General features: G+C 35.8%; 3 protein-coding genes across 4 annotated transcripts in view; 1 reads left to right on the top strand and 2 right to left on the bottom strand.

Moving 5' to 3' along the window:
- The window catches only part of LOC114525692 (lupus La protein homolog B-like), a 77,113-nt gene that overhangs the window by 38,624 nt on the left and 17,970 nt on the right, over positions 1-20,519 (bottom strand). The gene's annotated exons all lie outside the window — the stretch shown is intronic.
- The window catches only part of LOC114525696 (dnaJ homolog subfamily C member 7-like), a 33,994-nt gene that overhangs the window by 2,826 nt on the left and 10,649 nt on the right, over positions 1-20,519 (bottom strand). The window lies entirely within an intron of this gene.
- LOC114525700 (14 kDa phosphohistidine phosphatase-like) lies at positions 13,333-15,583 on the top strand. Its single transcript, XM_028547115.1, has 3 exons — positions 13,333-13,516; positions 14,687-14,811; positions 15,470-15,583. The coding sequence occupies exons 1-3, from the start codon at positions 13,381-13,383 to the stop codon at positions 15,563-15,565; spliced, it is 357 nt and encodes a 118-aa protein (XP_028402916.1). The 5' UTR covers positions 13,333-13,380; the 3' UTR covers positions 15,566-15,583.

Here is a 20,519-nt window from a genome sequence, read left to right as displayed (position 1 = left end):
AAGTAAAATAAATAACATAATGAAACAAACTCAATAGGAAAAGTATTACATACTAGTTTCTATAACAATTCTAGGGTATACGGGGTGTCCTAAAAAAGTCCCCTCTATTGAAATCAAGCCTTTGTTAGAATCTGATTGCCTTAATATTATGATAAACCCAATTGAAAGCAGCATTTTTTGAATGCCTCAACCTCATACCTATGCTATTTTTACAGATGATAGATAGATAGATTTAATTAAGATAACACATAGCAGCCTATAAGACTGAATTGCGTGCTATTGCGTGTTACTATACTGCGTTGATCATGCATTCAAATTCCAACGAAAGGTTCATTTCAATACGGGGGGCTTTTTTCATGTTATAGACCTAGTACTGTGAGAGGTCATCAGCTCAATACTTTCACAAAAGATGACGAATATGTGAGTATCCACCCACCAAGTAATCTTCTAGCTATTTGGCCAAATTTATTTATTGTGTGGCGGTGCATGGTAGAAAAAACTGCTTGGTCTAATTTCTGTGGTAGTTTGATCCCAGAACTTACCGGTGCAATAGCTCTACTGCCCTCGTGATTGGGATTATATCGCAGAACATTTACAACGATGGCAATGAAGGCTGCTTGGACACGTCCCTAAGTAAAATAGCATTTTTAATTAATTAAACTGGGGAGTTTTAACATATTCAGTTTAACCAATTTCGGCCTTATTGTCTCGCAAGGTATGCTAATATACTTTGGGCATGCTGGGGTAAAACCATGCACTGAGCTATGTAGCTACAATAGGGATCTCTACAGCTCAGTGAGTGCAGCCTATTACGCACCTTATTTACACCTCATTTACACCTCATTTACACATATTACACACCTTATTTACACACTAGAAAAGTTTTTCGCGGACCGCATTTGTAGGTGGAATTTTTTAAAATTTTATTAGGAAATATTTCTGTTCTGAAGAAAGAAACACGAAGTCATTCAAACTTTTTTTCACTGAAAAAAAATCGTTCCGATGTAACTTTTCCGGTGTGTAAATGCAGCTTTACAGAGCGTCTGTCAGGTGTAAAGCCAGGATAAAAGTTAAAAGGTTAGACGTCTATTTTATGATACAATGTCAAATTTGCAACGAAAACCATGTCAACGAGTTGCATCAATCTTGATGGTTCAACCAGGCTCAATAACATTGTTAATCATACTGTTCGTGCATGGGATATTATTACACAACATTGTTCACTCTTGATGCGACAACCTGATCAATTTTTGCTGTATACACGGCCAAACGGGTTTCCAAATTCGGCGCAAGTTACAATACCAAATATATTAACGGTAACACTAATAATCTAGGAACTATAGGTTGGAGGACGGTCGGCGTTCACATCGAACGTACATGACGTCATAAAATTTTCAATAACCCTAACCCTAACCGTAATTAAGGTAAAGCCAGAGATACTATTACATAAGTATATGATCACTCCTATACTGGGTATACATGTATACTGAATGTATACTTCGTGTACATTTATAAATGTATAAATGTATCATCATTCATCGCCATTTTTGTTTTATCATTTTTATGAACCAGCTCTAGTTGGAGGACGTACATTTTAATGTTTGGCCTCAAAAATTGCATAAGTGTTCGGCTCCCAGGAAAGAATGACATATAATTAAAACAAGAAGTTATTTGCTTTGTTTTGTGAAAATTCAATATTAGCCATTTTTCATGTCGATTTTTTTCTTCATTTTATGATCGTTGAATGCTTTCCTCGTTGAGAGAGCATTGCCATTAGAAAGCAATTTAAAACAACTTTTACCTGATAATACAAGACCAATCCCCGAACACACCATTCATGATTAGAACGTCTTTGATTCATATCCATTTTTTAGCTGAAAGATATTGCAGACGTACGTATTCAGAAGGAAATTTGAACTTGTTTTAACTTATTTAGTGATATTTTCATCAAAACTGCAGAAATGCATGCACAAATGCGAACCAGCGATGAGTTTTTCGACTGTTAAAATATCATAAACACCATGCATTTCTGATGGTTTCGCTTGACAGGGGCAACAACGCGCTTCCATGTTATCTGCCCGTCATATAAAAAATATCCTAAGCGATGTTATATAATAACGTTGTTTTGATCTCAGGGAAACTCCTATATATTGTATTAGGTGAATGGTTAACTCTAATATATACGGGTTTTCCCTGAGATCAAAACAAACGTGGAAAATAAAAAGTATCGCTTTGGGGTTGTTATCGACAAAGTTTTTGGTTCTCATGAGTTGTCGCCGCTGCATGTTTATCCAAAGGCTTTTATTCTTCTATAATATTGCAGTATGAATATAAATCTCTAATGGCCATCTTTTAGAATTTTATATATGAAGTCAAAACAGCGACGAAATCTGCGAAACAACCCGAGTGATGTTCAGCTTACTTGACATATTTCTGGCGTTTGAGAACTTGAGCCGTTTTCAATCATTTAGCGATGCTGTTTGCGCCGTGTAGTACAAGTAGCAAATATATTTTTGCGTAAAGCACACGAATAATGGCTAACAATAATAATATGGGGTTATGGTTTAACAGTATGAATTTGTTTTAAACACGGTTGGTGGTGTCCAAAAAGTCCGGTTTGTATACCGTTACTGCATGATGTCGGACCGTGACAGAATTCTGACGGCTTGTACTCTCAGGAGTTGTACTCACTGGATACGAATCCTAAACCTCAAATCATTGTGCTGTAAGAGTATGAATGTAAATCTCAAATGGCTATCTTTTAGAATTTCATTTAAAATCAAATCAGCAAAAAATCTCGGCGATAAAAAGCGTACTTAACATGCAATGGCTGTTCGTCAATTTGAGCTGCCTGTCATGGTTTCGCAAGCTAGAAGGGTTAGAAGTATAAGGATATTCTCATAAGCTTTCTTTCGAATGGCCATCTTTTAGTTTTTACAAAAACTCGTCGTAAAGTTAGTAAATCGAACTTTTAAAAAGCCTGGTGGTCGCCCATGTCGCTGACCAGTCAACTTTGCGCAAAAAACAGCCAACTTTACGCAAAAATACCCAACTTTACGGAGCTATGCGAGCAAACTAAATGAAATAAAACTTTAATTTACAGCTATGTTCTTGATAATATAACAAAGAAAAATGTCCTTTTTAAATTTTTCGATTTCCATTAAAAGCGAAGCGGCCACAGCTCCGGGTTTGCTCGAATGTCTAATGTGGTCTTCTCTTATACGTATACCACAACTGTATCGACCTGCCATCTCTACGTCGCTGCTGTGTGTGTGCATAACATGATTCGATAAATGTACTATTCGAGTTACATGTAACACTTGTTAGGTTTCAACAAATTGTTATATTACTACATTACATTTTAAATGTATTATATTGCAGTAATTTAAGTATTGCAGCGTCGGCATGTGAAAACGAGCTTGAAATATCTCCAGGAGAAACTAGTCACCCAACACACCCGGGTTAATTTGTCTAAAATATGATATTACAAACGAAAAGCTCATTTTCCCGAGAGGTAAAATCATGCTTCTTGATAAACTTTTGCTCCGCACGTACCTCTCATTTATACATTGTAGTTTATACACACTTACTATTATTATCGCGAATCCTTCGTTTTTTCAATTGAATTACTAGTTGCAGTGATCACATTCAGTCATTCACATCGTCAACGTTATCAACTTATAAATTGCCTGCCTTTTAGTCCCAGACTTTTGACCTTTCGATTAGCACCGACCAATCAGACTCTCGATAAAGGCAACTTGGGGCAATTGATTGGCCAGTCGCCTTGCGTTCTTCAATGACGTTATGAAAAACATTTGACAACAATTTTGACTGAGATATAAAAGAATAGACGCGTACGTGATCCCACCTCCCAAAAAGAAAAATAGGCGCGTACGCCTGTCATTAAAATATTATATGAGGACAACTATATGTTGCTCGAGTTATAACTATTAAATTTAATGTAAATGTAATATAAACAAGTGAAATGGAGCAAATATTTGAAAGCGTGAGGGATGCCCATGGAACTCTGCATGGATGTAAAGCACTGTCTATCAAAATAATACCTATGCAATAATAAGGTAAATCATGTATATGCTTTATATGTATATATGAAAAAATTGTACGTCGTTTTATATAATTTCATTTCTTTTTAGGTGGCTTAAGTATTTAAATTTAAATCTGTCACTTGATAAGTGAAGCATAAAGAACCTATCGGTCTCTGAGATAATAATGCGCTAATTATAAAAGTGAAACTGCCACAACAATTCTGCAGCAATATGCGTAATGAAGATACTATGTTTCAGGTGATTCCAAATGAAATGTAAAATGTATAAATTATATATGCATTCAGATTCTTAAATTTACATTGTTGAAGGAAATTCATTACTGCGCATGAAGCAAAAAATTAGAATCCTCATAAAGGTCGTTAGAATGGAGAGTGGCATCAATACATTTATACGTATATAACTCTAACTAAATACAATACATATATTTTCTAGATTAATTTGGGTAGAAACCTTATTATGTTCTAATTTTCTTCCGCGGAAAGCATATCTAGTCACCTACACGAGTTATTCAAAAAAGCACGGTAAGAAAAGTAATGTAATATTAAATATTGTAATTTGTTTTAAATCATTTTCAGCTTATGCCAATTGCCCAGTATCTTCGTGTCTTAATATTTCAGGTAGACAAAATGCAATGAATGCAGTAATCAATGATATCCTTGCAGATCTGGGTAAAATGACTTCAAGAATATATCCATGTCAATTTCACAAAACGCAATTGAAAGAATTTTTATTATGATCGCCGAATAATTGAATCAATATAAATCGATATATTTATGTATAAGAATAAATATATACCTATTACATTATATATCATATTATATATATTATATTATATTTATATTAAAGAGTACATTTTCTTTTTCTTCAGAATCACTATAGTTTAGTTCTTCCGTGAACTGATTATTACGCAATAATACGTCAAAAACTTGGGTCCAAGTTATCGAAAAAAAACCGGGTTTTTTTCTTTTTACCGCAAAAACGTATGTGTCATCAGAAAGATCGTACAGTAATGTACCGAATACTAAAATTTGAGAACATTTGTATGGACAGTTAATAAGAAACCATCCTCTAAATATTAAGTACTTCTCTCAATGGTAACCTGATCTTGATTCGTATAATAGCCCCTTTTAAGTCTCTTACATAGATTTTTTTGCTTCATTCTGTCTTGACATTCATTTATCCATTGGATATTATATTTCATTTTACAACTTATGTTTCAGAATTACAATTATTGAGTTTTTCTGCGCTCTTATTATTACGCAATAATACGTCAAAAATGGAAGCCGAATGTATCGCAAAAACGCTCGTTTTTTTTCTTTTTACCGCAAAAACGTAGGTGTCATTAGAAAGATCGTACAGTAATGTACTGAACGCTAAAATTTGAGAACATTTGTATGCACAGTTAATAAGAAACCATCCTCTAAATATTAAGTACTTTTCTCAATTGTAACCTGATCTTGATTCGTATAATACCGTCTTATATATGTCTTACATGGATTTTTTCGCTTCATTCTGTCTTGACATTCATTTACCCATTGGAAAGTATATTTAATATTACAACTTATGTTTCAGAATTACAATAGTTTAGTTTTTCTGCGCTCTTATTATTACGCAATAATACGTCAAAAATGGAAGCCGAATGTATCGCAAAAACGCTCGTTTTTTTTCTTTTTACCGCAAAAACGTAGGTGTCATTAGAAAGATCGTACAGTAATGTACTGAACGCTAAAATTTGAGAACATTTGTATGCACAGTTAATAAGAAACCATCCTCTAAATATTAAGTACTTTTCTCAATTGTAACCTGATCTTGATTCGTATAATACCGTCTTATATATGTCTTACATGGATTTTTTCGCTTCATTCTGTCTTGACATTCATTTACCCATTGGAAAGTATATTTAATATTACAACTTATGTTTCAGAATTACAATAGTTTAGTTTTTCTGCGCTCTTATTATTACGCAATAATACGTCAAAAATGGAAGCCGAATGTATCGCAAAAACGCTCGTTTTTTTTTCTTTTTACCGCAAAAACGTAGGTGTCATTAGAAAGATCGTACAGTAATGTACTGAACGCTAAAATTTGAGAACATTTGTATGCACAGTTAATAAGAAACCATCCTCTAAATATTAAGTACTTTTCTCAATTGTAACCTGATCTTGATTCGTATAATACCGTCTTATATATGTCTTACATGGATTTTTTCGCTTCATTCTGTCTTGACATTCATTTACCCATTGGAAAGTATATTTAATATTACAACTTATGTTTCAGAATTACAATAGTTTAGTTTTTCTGCGCTCTTATTATTACGCAATAATACGTCAAAAATGGAAGCCGAATGTATCGCAAAAACGCTCGTTTTTTTCTTTTTACCGCAAAAACGTAGGTGTCATTAGAAAGATCGTACAGTAATGTACTGAACGCTAAAATTTGAGAACATTTGTATGCACAGTTAATAAGAAACCATCCTCTAAATATTAAGTACTTTTCTCAATTGTAACCTGATCTTGATTCGTATAATACCGTCTTCTATATGTCTTACATGGATTTTTTCGCTTCATTCTGTCTTGACATTCATTTACCCATTGGAAAGTATTTTAATATTACAACTTATGTTTCAGAATTACAATAGTTTAGTTTTTCTGCGCTCTTATTATTACGCAATAATACGTCAAAAATGGAAGCCGAATGTATCGCAAAAACGCTCGTTTTTTTTTCTTTTTACCGCAAAAACGTAGGTGTCATTAGAAAGATCGTACAGTAATGTACTGAACGCTAAAATTTGAGAACATTTGTATGCACAGTTAATAAGAAACCATCCTCTAAATATTAAGTACTTTTCTCAATTGTAACCTGATCTTGATTCGTATAATACCGTCTTATATATGTCTTACATGGATTTTTTCGCTTCATTCTGTCTTGACATTCATTTACCCATTGGAAAGTATATTTAATATTACAACTTATGTTTCAGAATTACAATAGTTTAGTTTTTCTGCGCTCTTATTATTACGCAATAATGCGTCATAAATCGAAGTGGAATGTATCGCAAAAACGCTCGTTTTTTTTCTTTTTACCGCAAAAACGTAGGTGTCATTAGAAAGATCGTACAGTAATGTACTGAACGCTAAAATTTGAGAACATTTGTATGCACAGTTAATAAGAAACCATCCTCTAAATATTAAGTACTTTTCTCAATTGTAACCTGATCTTGATTCGTATAATACCGTCTTATATATGTCTTACATGGATTTTTTCGCTTCATTCTGTCTTGACATTCATTTACCCATTGGAAAGTATATTTAATATTACAACTTATGTTTCAGAATTACAATAGTTTAGTTTTTCTGCGCTCTTATTATTACGCAATAATACGTCAAAAATGGAAGCCGAATGTATCGCAAAAACGCTCGTTTTTTTTTCTTTTTACCGCAAAAACGTAGGTGTCATTAGAAAGATCGTACAGTAATGTACTGAACGCTAAAATTTGAGAACATTTGTATGCACAGTTAATAAGAAACCATCCTCTAAATATTAAGTACTTTTCTCAATTGTAACCTGATCTTGATTCGTATAATACCGTCTTATATATGTCTTACATGGATTTTTTCGCTTCATTCTGTCTTGACATTCATTTACCCATTGGAAAGTATATTTAATATTACAACTTATGTTTCAGAATTACAATAGTTTAGTTTTTCTGCGCTCTTATTATTACGCAATAATGCGTCATAAATCGAAGTGGAATGTATCGCAAAAACGCTCGTTTTTTTTCTCTTTACCGCAAAAACGTAGGTGTCATTAGAAAGATCGTACAGTAATGTACTGAATGCTAAAATTTGAGAACATTTGTATGGACAGTTAATAAGAAATCATCCTCTAAGTATTAAGTACTTTTCTCAATTGTAACCTGATCTTGATTCGTATAATAGCGCCTTATATATGCGTGTGAAAGTTGCGCCAAGTTTAACTTGTAATCCTAACCTCGTTGGACCATTGTTTGTCATATGGCAATAGTGCGTTTGATTTGTATGCACATCTACGCTAATTCCTGTTGCAGCAACTGACTTTGGCAAATTGTAACATTGATAGCGTCGGTGAGAGGATTATATACTAGTTAAGTCTTTTGTATTTATATCATAAGGACATTTTTAATTTGAGAAAGGAAGCAAATAATCCCGAGTATGTTGTGACTGTGCAGCCCAACGATGCACGATTACAATCCTATTTGTAAGGCCGTATTATTCTGTAAAATATAGACGTATACACAGGAATTGAAATTAATGTATGCCATATCTATGCGGGTCAATCACTTCTCATACAGTGCCCAAAAATAATAATCAATTTACTCTGTAAATCTGTATAAAATCGACTGCTTTGTTCTAATTACAGTCTAGCAATGCATAAATAAGCTATACATCTTCGTATTTATAAAGTTTAAACGAAAAAATGGCTAAAAAACCTGTTATTATTAAATGACCAAATTCTACTTTTGAATGATTGAACACAGTTGAATGTGAGGCCCAATCTGAGGCCCAATCTGAGGCCGAATCTGAGGCCGAATCCGCGGCTAACTTCACAGTGGTTATCAAAACGGGGGACTTATTGCTGCCACTGATCTCAAATAAGACTGGATAAGGCATCTATAGAAGGCAAAAGTGAAGCCGGAAGTGATCGGCCGCCACCCGATTCAAAGGCCCCACTTTCGTATCATTTAATATAGATTTCTATTACAGAACCGGAGTTTTTTGCGTTTTTTGCCTTGTCCACGTTTCTGCCCGGGCCAATTTTACAATCACAAACATAGAAGCATATGACAAGAAATTTGAGCAAAAAATTGGAATATTTTGGCTTCATAACGCCGCGAAAACGGATTTTACAACTTCGCGTCTTGGACATCGTTTTATATCAACACCACTCAAAGCGAGCTCGATTTGATATTTTGATACAAAATCAACTCAAAATATAGAATTTCTGTACTTGGACAAATATTCTCAGAAAATCTGAAGAAACGAAGCGGCTATATTGCGAACAGCAGTGTACCGAGAGGTTAGTTTTCAAAACACTGAGGATACTAGCTTCTACTATAATTCAGTATTATTGATGGTTAAAGAGAACAATTCAGTTCTTTCCTATGTTTCCACAGGCATCTAAGATGATATAGCCTGGTTCCTTAAAAAATAGCCAAATTTACCAATGGCATTCATAGAAAAGAACTGAATTGTTCTCTCTAACCATCAATAATAATTATAGTAGAAGCTAGTGTTTTGAAAACTAACCTCTCGGTACACTGCTGTTCGCAATATAGCCGCTTCGTTTCTTCAGATTTTCTGAGAATATTTGTCCAAGAACAGAAATTCTATATTTTAAGTTGATTTTGTATCAAAATATCAAATCGAGCTCGCTTTGAGTGGTGTTGATATAAAACGATGTCCAAGACGCGAAGTTGTAAAATCCGTTTTCGCGGCGTTATGAAGCCAAAATATTCCAAATTTTTTGCTCAAATTTCTTCTCGTATGCTTCTATGTTTGTGATTGTAAAATTGGCCCGGGCAGAAACGTGGACAAGGCAAAAAACTCCGGTTCTGTAATAGAAATCTATATTAAATGATACGAAAGTGGGGCCTTTGAATCGGGTGGCGGCCGATCACTTCCGGCTTCACTTTTGCCTTCTATAGGTGGGTTTCACTCAAGATTAATACATAACGAAACACTTGGTGGTCAACTTCACAAAATATTGCCGAATTATGCGTTGTGGAAGTGAGCAAATTGCGTTAAATTGCACATAACATCTACTCAACATTAGGTCAAAATCTACAATGAATATTTTATTTGATTTGATAAATATTTTCCATCTGGAGTTGACCACCAAGTGCTAAATTTGTCACGTGACTGAAACCCTGCTATAGATGCCTTATCGTATCCAGTCTTATTTCAGATCAGTGATTGCTGCCGAATATGAGGGGTGATCAGCCTCGTACCCAGGCGCTTTATTGGAAAACATAAAGGCTGCATTCAGCGTAATATAGAGATCTGTGGCTGAGATGTGCGAGCGCGCAGGGGTGCTTGGGGAGGACGCGACGGGAGAACGAACGCCCAAAGCGCGCTGGCAGAATATGCAGTACCCATATCATGAAATAAATACCATTCTGGTACTGATTGGGTAATTATATACAAGTAGACGAGTACCAGAGTGGTGGGGTACTAGAGTCAATTTGGTAAAGAAGTGGTTAGATAAGCCCTCCAGTATTCTGCATGATCATGGTAAAATCGATCGATCTTGACAAATCTTGCATGATTTAATAAGGTCTTAGAGAGATCTTGGCAGGATCTTGTGTAAGGTCTTGCTAGAACTTGACAAGTCAAAGTCAAGTTCTTGACAAGAAATTTGTGAACCTTGGACTGGGTTAATATCGTATAAAACATGCCGTTTATACTTTTTCAAATTCGATAATCTATAGTATTTTAGCGATTTAAATAGCCTTCAATGATGTTTTATCTGTACTAGTAAATCTTTGCTTTATACTTATTCTCGATTAACTACCGAAACTTACTAAAATTTTGATCAAAATTAGCCAAAACCAACTGAGTCGCACTCGGCCGCCGAAATCATAGATTTCGCAATCGTCATGTTTTTCGCTCGAGTAAGCCGCGAAATTCGTGACTCGTCACGCGTGGTCATGTATTTCGCAATGGTCATAAATTTCGCTTGACACCGGTCCCTCGGTTGCGAACACCATGGCATTCTAAAATTGGCCGACGTACACTGCGATTATCGGACATTCGAACTACATTGCCTGGTATACTGCATACATATCACTTACTGTTATTTTTGTGAACTTTCTTCGTTTTTACAATTAGAAGACCAAAGCACCTGTAGCTGCAAAAGAAACGAGCGTAGGTGAGTTATTTTCACGAACTTTTAGTCTCTTACTTTATTTACGTTTCGCTGCGTTTGAAATTTAAAGGACGAGGAGCACAAATTTGCACCAATCAGACACCTTGAAATAGTGAACACAGTGAACTCTATACAACTGGAACGTTATTGACAAGCGTAGCGATGTAATGAGAATTTGTAATTGAATCGAATTTTAGGAAATAGAAAACATTTTCATTTTCAGTGGGGCATGTTTTTCCACGTTATTTCGAGTTCTCCCAAACTCCCACAAGTGTTTCTATTTAACAATTAGACAACAAGTCCGAAGGCGAAGCCTGAGTTGACTATTCGCTCATAGACAACGAAGGCGAGTTGTCTAATTGTTTTAGTACACACCCTGTACCTGGATATATTAATTTCGAGAAAATAATCGATACACCGCAGTTACACTGAAAAACAATTTAATTACTTCAATTTTATACGGTCGCGCGAGCGAATTTTTTTCCAAACCTTCACCATCACAAATAGACAATGGTTGAGTAGCCAATCAGAATGTAGGATTTGCAATAGACAATAGTTTGGTGTATACTAATTAACAATTAGACAACGAGTCCGAGTTGTCTATGAGCGAATAGTCAACGAAGGCGAAGCCTGAGTTGACTATCCGCTCATAGGCAACGAAGACGAGTTGTCTAATTGTTTTAGTATACACCCTGTACTTAGATATATTAATTTCGAGGAAATAATCGATACACCGCAAAATTTCACCGAAAAACAATTTAATTAATTCAATTTTATACGGTCGCGCGAGCGAATTTTTCCCAAACGTGCACTATCACGAATAGACGATGGTTGAGTAGCCAATCAGAATGTAGGATTTGTAATAGACAATAGTCAGGTGTATACTAAAACTGTATAGAAACCCAGGAAAAAATGGTTTATATTTCTTTTACAATATAACTTGATAAAAAGATTTTGTACAAATATTATCCCCATGAAGTTTTTTTCAGACATTCTCTGGTTGTAAATATTTGATACTCAAACTTAAACTTTAAAAAACTTTAAAAACTTCATTATGTCCAAACCTGGTTGCACTTCCAGCATTTTTAAATCCCTATGTTAGCTTGAAGCCAAGATAGTTTTCCTGAGTTTTGAGATGAAATACTTGAGGCCAGACATTGGGCTGTGTGTCAAATTAAAGCTTTTGAAAAGTTATATTTGGTGTAGAATTTCAAGACTTACCACTGATACTGTGATTAATACACTGATACAATGACATAACCTTACAAATTAACATTGTTTGTTAGGCTGCCTATGAACAAATTTGCCGATTAGTTTAAAATTAAATTCAAACTTACATGATCAGGGACCTTATTCTCTTAATAGTGTTCTGTAAAAGAAAGATGTTTAATTTTTGACACTATTAAATCTTCTTACTGTAAATCTTCTTACTTACTTGAAACATTTACCAACATTTACCTGCAATTGATAAATATCCAGTGAAGACTGCTGAAGATTGCAATACTAGACTCCATCAACCTTTCCTTGAATATTTGTCGTAACTTTATTCCTGCAAAGTGGAACCACGACAAATTTGTTTGAATTGACCACCCTTGTCTGTCATTTTGAAAGACATATTTTCGGTCACAACAATAGAAGCGTTGCGAGAAACATAGAACAAACATTTTGCTCATGTTTATTTGTGCAATTCATCCACAATTTCATCGAAGTCTAAACGAAATTAAGTAAAAACTCCAGTGAAAAACTCCACTCAAGTTTATAACGACCATGTTGGGTAATTATTTAAAATTTTGAATCAGGGTTGGTACGCTTCCGCGCATGTGCAAAGCCAAATGATATTTTAAAAAAAGCCAAATGGTACTAAAAAAAGCCAAATTTCATTTTTTTTAAAAAAGCCAAAAAAGGGCCAAATCTTATCAATATTTTGATGCCGCAATTAATTGAATTTATGTAAAATAGGGGCGGACCTCTGCGAATTGTAGCTAGAATGTTTGTCATTGGTTAGTTTTCAGCTTTACGATTGGCTGAATTTCCTGAAATCTGATTGGATGACAATAGAAATATGTTATCCTCTGACAAGGATGCACAATTCTTAGATGTTGCTTCATTATTTAACTTTAAATACACTAAAAAATAGGGAAAATTCCTGCCACTTGATAAAAAAGCCAAAATAGAGCCAAAAATCCAAACATTTTTTTCAAGGCCAAACAAGAAATAAAAAAGCCAAAATCGAGTTATTTGGCTTCAAAAAAGCCAAGTTACCAACCCTGTTTTGAATTTGCCCGCGTTTTGGGCCGGACGGAGTCTGGGACTAGGCTTTTTTTGGCTTTTTTATGGTTTTGTTTTTTGTTTACCATTTTAGTTATGATCTTGTTTTCACGTGTTTATTGTACACCAATTTGTTTACAAGATGTCTGCAAAACTCGATCAAGTCGAAGAGGTTGATATAGAGAGCGGTGGTCGATTTAAATACATTCTAGTGAAGCTAAAAGATGGCAATAACGAGAAATATATTGTTCGGGGATACAGAAGGGCAGCATACCATGGTACGTGTAACTATGAGGGGGATACAGCGCCGTACATATGGGGCACAGAATACCTAACAGAAATGGAACTCCTGTACTTTTTTCGTAAGTGTGATTCGTCATGATTCGTCACTTAGCAAGTGCATTTTTTTGAGGCTGTCACCCCCCTGCCAGTAGTAAATATGCGTTGATTTTAGACATTGGCAGGGGGGTGACTACCTCAAAAAAATGCACTTGCTAAGTGACGAATCATGACGAATCACACTTACGAAAAAATAGTATAGAGTTCTACTTCTGTTAGGTATTCTGTGCATGGGGGGAGGGAGAGGGCGATGTAGTGTCAACCTTCAAAGACAATAATCCTATCTGGATTTTCAGTGGCAAATGTCCTATTTTAGGTCTGTTCACAAGATCCAATTTTGTTGGATCCAATTAAGTGGATTCACTTCTGACATATGAGATGGAGTGTGTTATTGATTTAAGAAGTACTGCATTGGCTTAAGTTGATTGGCTGAGCATGTATATTGCAAGTTAACAGACTATAAAACATCAATCAGGGGCCAGTTGTATAAACTCTTAACTACATTTTGCACAGTTAACCCAGAAATTCTGGACTCTGATTGACTAATTCGGTCACTATTGTTAAAAGTGAACTACCTCACCCCTGAAGTGAATTTAGTCCAACAAAATTGCATCATGTGAACAGATTTTATGGGTGAGAAATTTGTTCATAGGGGAATGGTTAACAAGAAAAACATTTATATACTTTATAGTCACACAGACCTCTCCTTCAGAAAAATTCTGCTCTATGTACGTGTAACTGCAAAGGAATAAACAGTACTTACAGTAGAACCACTTGGCATAAAATGCCCTAATTTTTATTCAATTGACCTACCACAGGCAGTTCAGGATGCTTATTAGCTGAAAACTGAAATATCATGTTATTCACAAGCCAAGAATAATGGCAGGCAATGATGATCTTTTCTCAATGTTAGGAGGATCCTTTAAAGTTTATATTCACCCACACATGTTGCATCAATAGGCGTACATCATTATTATTGCAAAAAATCAGGGCATGTTGCAAGTTGAAGGCACCACAGTACTGTTGACAATGACACACTCTGTTGAGCCATGGTATATGGTGTGTGTGTATATTCTTCAAAATTTTTAAGGTGTATTTATATTGTTTAGCTGATATTTATGATGAAATATTACCAGAGTTGAAAAGACTTAGCTTACATTCTGAGTGTGTTGGCGGTGGCCGTATTGAACACAGCAGTGAATCTGAAAAATTATTTGTATATGGTTATTCAATGGTGAGTAGATCATGAAAAAAAAAACCTAATAGCAGTACACTAAGAAAACTACTTCAGAAACTTTTGGAAGTAACATTATTGAAAACAAAATTGTATAAACAAGTTTACCTATGTACATATGTACCTTCACTTCAGTTTCATACATATCATAATTATTCATCATTGCAAAGACTGACAGAAACATTGTCCACTGCAATTCACCAGCCTGCTAATAAAACTAGTTTCCAACTATTGTCACAATTGAGCAGAAAACAGTTTTACTTGTGTCTTGTTTTATAAGATCATTTGTCTCCGTCAGTTTCAACCAGGCACCAAGAGTCGTTTCATTGATGCAAATACAATGATTGAAATACAAGAGTACAGCAGTACTAAACAGGGATATATAACCTTTCTCTCAACTTTAAAAGGACTAAAGTATTTCAAAGTACCTATTTCATTAAAAATGAAAGCAATGTCAAATCTGTGTTGCCAAATTTGTGGCAATAGAGTAGGATTACAGTTTTGCGCAAGTAGCTTATGAAATCGTTCATCATTGGTCATCACATTTCAACAAATGGGCCACAGCTTATATGATATAAACCTACCCTAGACTACCTCAACTTTTATTCCAGTCTGGCTAATCCTTGCATTATTCTCAAGATTATTCCCACTTCTTTAGGGTTTTGGACAAGCTGATCATTCAATTACAACAGGAATACTTAAGAAGTTTTTCCCATCATATAAATCTATAACATTTTCCAATGAAGGATACTAGTTGTAAAGCAACATTTATATATAGTATATCTTGTTACAAAATATGAAATAATTATTTCAAATTGTGTAGAATCATATTCACAACAAGTTGCATTATTTCATATTGCTGTAAAACACAACATGAACAACACTTGACAAATTCTACCAAACGACAGACTCAGTGCTCAAAATACTGTGGACATTTTAGTCATACAGTGGTACTTTGTATAAATAGTACTGTTAGGTATACTTAGGTGTCTGGCTTAGCTTGTTTTACAGGTGGTTCATCATTTGAATGGCCATCATGTCTACCTCGTTTACCATGTTTCCAGTGTTGTTGTCTCTTTCCTCCTGTTATACAGAACAAAACACTTTTAAGCAACTTTTTGTAAAACAAAAGGGAATAGTAATAGTCACCAAAGAGATTAGTCTTAGTACTAGTCCATGTTTTGATCAAAAATAACCCATGCCAGATGACCACTATGCCAACTGAAGTACTTTATACTATCTAAACAACTAAATTTTTGTATTTCCCGGCAGAAGAGTATAGTTCTGTGCATATGCAAAAAGTATGCCTACATACTGTATCTATGCACGGTCCTTAAAATCACCTCATTATTGAAACATACAGCACTAATAGTATATATATCATACCAGAGAATATAATATTACTTATTACGTACAAACCTCTCTTATTTCTCTGACGATGTTTGTCAAACTCCTCTTTCGACTTCTTCCAGTAATCCTTCTCTTCATCTCCTGTTTTAATTCATATAATATTTTTAGTTTTAATGGCAAAATAACAATTAAAGCTTTAATTAGTAAGTGTCCACAAGTACCTTCGATCACACGTAGAGTTGTTTCTACACCACGTAAGTTTACTTTATTTTCATTTTTCTCCATGTACAGCTTTCATTGCCTTTTCGGCATCACAATCATTCTCATAGCGAATGAACCCCTGAAAATATGATTAACCTTGAATTGTTATTTGAAGGACATTGCAAACTCTATATAAAAAGCAGAACGAATACTGGCTTTTTAGAAATGTTATTTAATTGCAAATAACGTCAATACAAATTCATTTGCATTGTCCGAAGTTCATACACCAAGTGTTCAACCTTTTTTTTTGCACGAGGTAAACCCACGTGACTTAACTCAACCAATTAAAACGAAACTATTAAATATTACTAAGATGAAGTATAACAGTATGTCAGATTAAATTACTGTTTTCTACATCCTCCCCAACAAAGAATTAACGTTCGCTATTAATATATATATATATAGAACTAGGAAAAACGTTCACGAAGTCTACGTAAGTTCTGGCCTTCTATGGCCGCCTTCCTTTTCTTGCGTTTTCCACTCTCCGGACCGTCATGAGTCTTGACTTCTTCGTTTAAGCTTTCATCCTCTGGTTCCTCTGGAAGCTCGAGAAGCTGGGCATCATCGGTTGCATTCTCTTCGTTGTTTTCATTTCGCAAATTTCAAACGGAATCAGTTTCTGTACTGGACGAAACACAGTTGTCTGTTTTCCCGCTTTCGACAACACTTTAAGTTGAGCACCTCGTATTTGGCCGTCCAGACCTTTTACAAGCCGTAGAATTTTTCCCATTCTCCACTGAGTACGAGGAACCGGTTCGTCGTCTCGTATCAAGGCGACATCTCCTACTGCTATGCTACGCACGTTCTTGCTCTTCGATTTTCGATATATGTTCATTTGTCGTAGCTCGCTTAAATAACTACCGCGAAACCGCGCCCAAAAATCTTTCAACACCTTTCGAACATGGAAAAGTCGGCGCTTACACTGTACAACACTCGTGGGAAATATGAAATCACCAGGTTTTGTTCTTTTTCCGACGTTACGCCCGTGCATGAGGTGGAACGGTGTCAGCGCTTCGTCAAGGTCATCATCACTCACGTAGGCTAACGGCCTATTGTTAATCGCGACTTCAATTTCACACAATACTGTTTGTAACTCTTCAAAAGTCACAAAAGCTCTTCCAAGGGTTTTCTTTAGACACGTCTTGACAGTTCTAACCAAACGTTCGTAAAAGCCACCCCACCAAGGCGAGGCAGGCAAAATGAACCTCTGCGTGATCCCTTGCAACAACATAAATTTTTTCACTTCCGCCGATTTAAAGGTCTTAAAATTATCGTTAATGATCATATCTGGTATTCCTCTTCGCGCCATGAACCTCTTAAAACCTCGTAAAAATCCATCCACCGACATGTTAGGCACGAGTTCTAAGTGAACGGCTCGACTGGACGCGCAAGTTAGTAATAAAATGTACGACTTGTTGTTCTTTGAAGCACCTTTAACGTAAAGAGGTCCGGCGAAATCAAGACCAGTAGCTTGAAAGGCATGAGCAGAATGGTCGACTCTATAATCCGGTAAATCGGGACTTGACGGAGGACGCATAGGCAGGCCTTGATACCGAGTGCATACAACGCACTTTCGCAAAATCTCTTTGACGCTCTTCCGCCCTTTTACTATCCAATAATTTGATCGAATTCGGGCTAACGTTGTTTCTACTCCGTGATGCATACACTTTTCGTGCGTGTCCAAAATAACCAATCGCGTGAAATGACTGTCCTTATTTCGAAGGATGATAGGAAACTGTTCTTCATATTTTAAAGACGAGTTCGCAAACCGACCTTGTAGTCTCAACAGCCCGTCGTCGCTTTCAAACAACTGCAGTGATGATCGAATGTTCTGAAAGTTATTTGCTGTTTTAGCGAACGTTGTTCCTCTTTTATCCATAATTCCAAAGACTCGTTAAATTCGGCAACAGTAATCATATGTCTGTAATTAAGTTTTCTTCTTTTTTACCCGTTTGCGAAGGTTTTTAACATATCGTAGAACGTAAGCAGTCGTTACGATAAGCTTCTTTAGAGAACTGAATCGGTTACAGTTGATGACGGTACTCAATCGCGCTTCGCTGTCTTTCGTGTTCTGCTGTGCGATGAAGTTTGAAACTTCAAAGGAAGACTCGGGAATTTCAGAGGAGTTTTCACCATCAACCCTCCCCAACAAAGAATTGTCAATAGTACAATTAGTGCTACTGACTTTACCAAGGGACTCCATGTCATGCGACAACAGCATCGACGGACCTTTTAACCAACACCCAGAAAAACACTCAGCTAAATTAGACGACACCCTAGTAGGGATGTCCGCCGGGTTAAGCTCCCCTTTCACATAGTTCCATTTACTACGATCAACTACCTTCCTGATAGCTACAACTCTATTCTCAACCCATGGCTCCCAGCTCTTTTCCTTTCCCCGTATCCAAGCCAAGGCAACTTCCGAATCCGACCAACAATACACATCATTATACGTAATACGATTATTAGAACCAATAATAATTTCCTTTATTAATTTACTTAAGAGCAAACAACCCAAAAGCTCCAGCCGGGTATTGTCACCGTTTTCAAGTGGGAGCTACCTTTGTTTTCGAAGTTACAAAACTAACCTTGACGTTGCCACAATAAATGAGTCGAAGGTATACTACAGCACAATAAACTTCTTTAGAGCTGTCAGAAAAACCATGAAGCTCTACACGAATACCGGGATCAAATTGGTCCGCGAGAATAAACCGAACACATCTTACTTCTTTTAGGTTTTAATTCCTCTAAAAAGGTACTCCAAATCAACACAATGTTCTGCGGGATTGCGTCATCCCAATTCAATTTATCTTTGCAAAGCATTTGAAAAATAGTTTTAATTTTAGCTGTGATCGGTGACACAAAACCCAAGGGGTCGAAGATGGAAGCTGACACACTTAATAAATTCCGCTTAGTTTGTAGCATGGATTCGCACTTTTTTAACAAGTCATCAAAACGAAAAACAAATTCATCCTTAGACGTGTCCCATCCCATGCCTAAAACCGTTTTTTGATGAGTATCAATATTAGGAGACATTACTTCGAAATACGTACTATCATCACTCTGGGTTTGTGCATTAATTTTTCCGTTTTCTTTGGAGGCAATATATTCGCTTAGTTCCGAATCATTCGTTATCCATTTTCTAAGGTCAAAACCTGCTTCTAACATAATAGCTTTAGTCTTATCGTAAAGCACCTTCCCTTCATCTCGCTCGTCACATCCACTAACAAGATCATCGACATATAAATCATCCCTTATACGCTCAACTATTTCTTTCTCCTTATCTATGTATTTACTGAGATGATGTCTTATTGTCCCGTTTAATAAAAATGGGCTACTTGTGACTCCGAATACAACTCTCAAGAATCTATATACTATCACGCGCTCGTCTTGTGATTGTAAATCGTACCACAAGAACCTGAGAAAATCGCTATGTTTTTTGTCAATTGCGATGTTGAGGAAAGCCTGCTTGATGTCCGCTAGTATGCCAATTCTGTTAAATCGAAACCGGAGTAAGATATCAAAGATTTTAGCTAAAAGGTTGGGTCCGGGATACAAACATTCATTCAAAGAAGGACCATTAGCCTTGCAGGAAGCATCGAACACCGCTCGTATCTTAGTTGTTTCTTTGTCTTCGCGCACAACTGGCCTATGGGGAAGATAGTGAACTTTTCCCGATTCCTTAGCTATTTCATCGATGGGGACCCGCTCAATTATCCCATTTTCTTCATAATCCGAAAATATTTTGTCATATTCATTCAAAATATTTCTTGCATCTAAGCGAGGTTTCAAAGATTTTAACCGTTTCTCACTTATACTAAAATTGTCAGGAAGTGGTTCATGGTCAGGTTTAAATGGTAGTTTTGCTATATACCTTGTTCCGTTGTGGGCAATGTCTTTCTCAAACTGGTTAACAACACAATCCCTAGAAAATCCTACGTTTTCAACATTCCAAAACTTTTCTAGATCTTGCCTTAAATCCTGATCTCCCGCTTGTTTATCAGCGGCATCAACGGCGGTGCGCAGTAAATAGGTCTCAAGACAATGCATGCTACTCGAACTATAACTACTTCCACCACTTACCACCCATCCAACTT

The sequence above is a fragment of the Dendronephthya gigantea genome, unplaced genomic scaffold (genome assembly GCF_004324835.1).
Source record: "Dendronephthya gigantea isolate DGI-Jeju-01 unplaced genomic scaffold, DenGig_1.0 000035F, whole genome shotgun sequence".
NCBI lineage: Eukaryota > Metazoa > Cnidaria > Anthozoa > Malacalcyonacea > Nephtheidae > Dendronephthya > Dendronephthya gigantea.
The sequence above is the reverse complement of the archived record's forward strand: the minus strand, read 5'-3'. Positions and strand labels throughout refer to the sequence as shown.

Bases quoted from the DNA above. Each gene is read 5' to 3' on its own strand.
- LOC114525700 (XM_028547115.1), top strand. From the start codon at position 13,381: ATGTCTGCAAAACTCGATCAAGTCGAAGAGGTTGATATAGAGAGCGGT. The intron at 13,517-14,686 runs GTACGTGTAACT...TATATTGTTTAG, and splicing joins CAGAAGGGCAGCATACCATG to CTGATATTTATGATGAAATA. The intron at 14,812-15,469 runs GTGAGTAGATCA...CCACTTCTTTAG, and splicing joins TTGTATATGGTTATTCAATG to GGTTTTGGACAAGCTGATCA.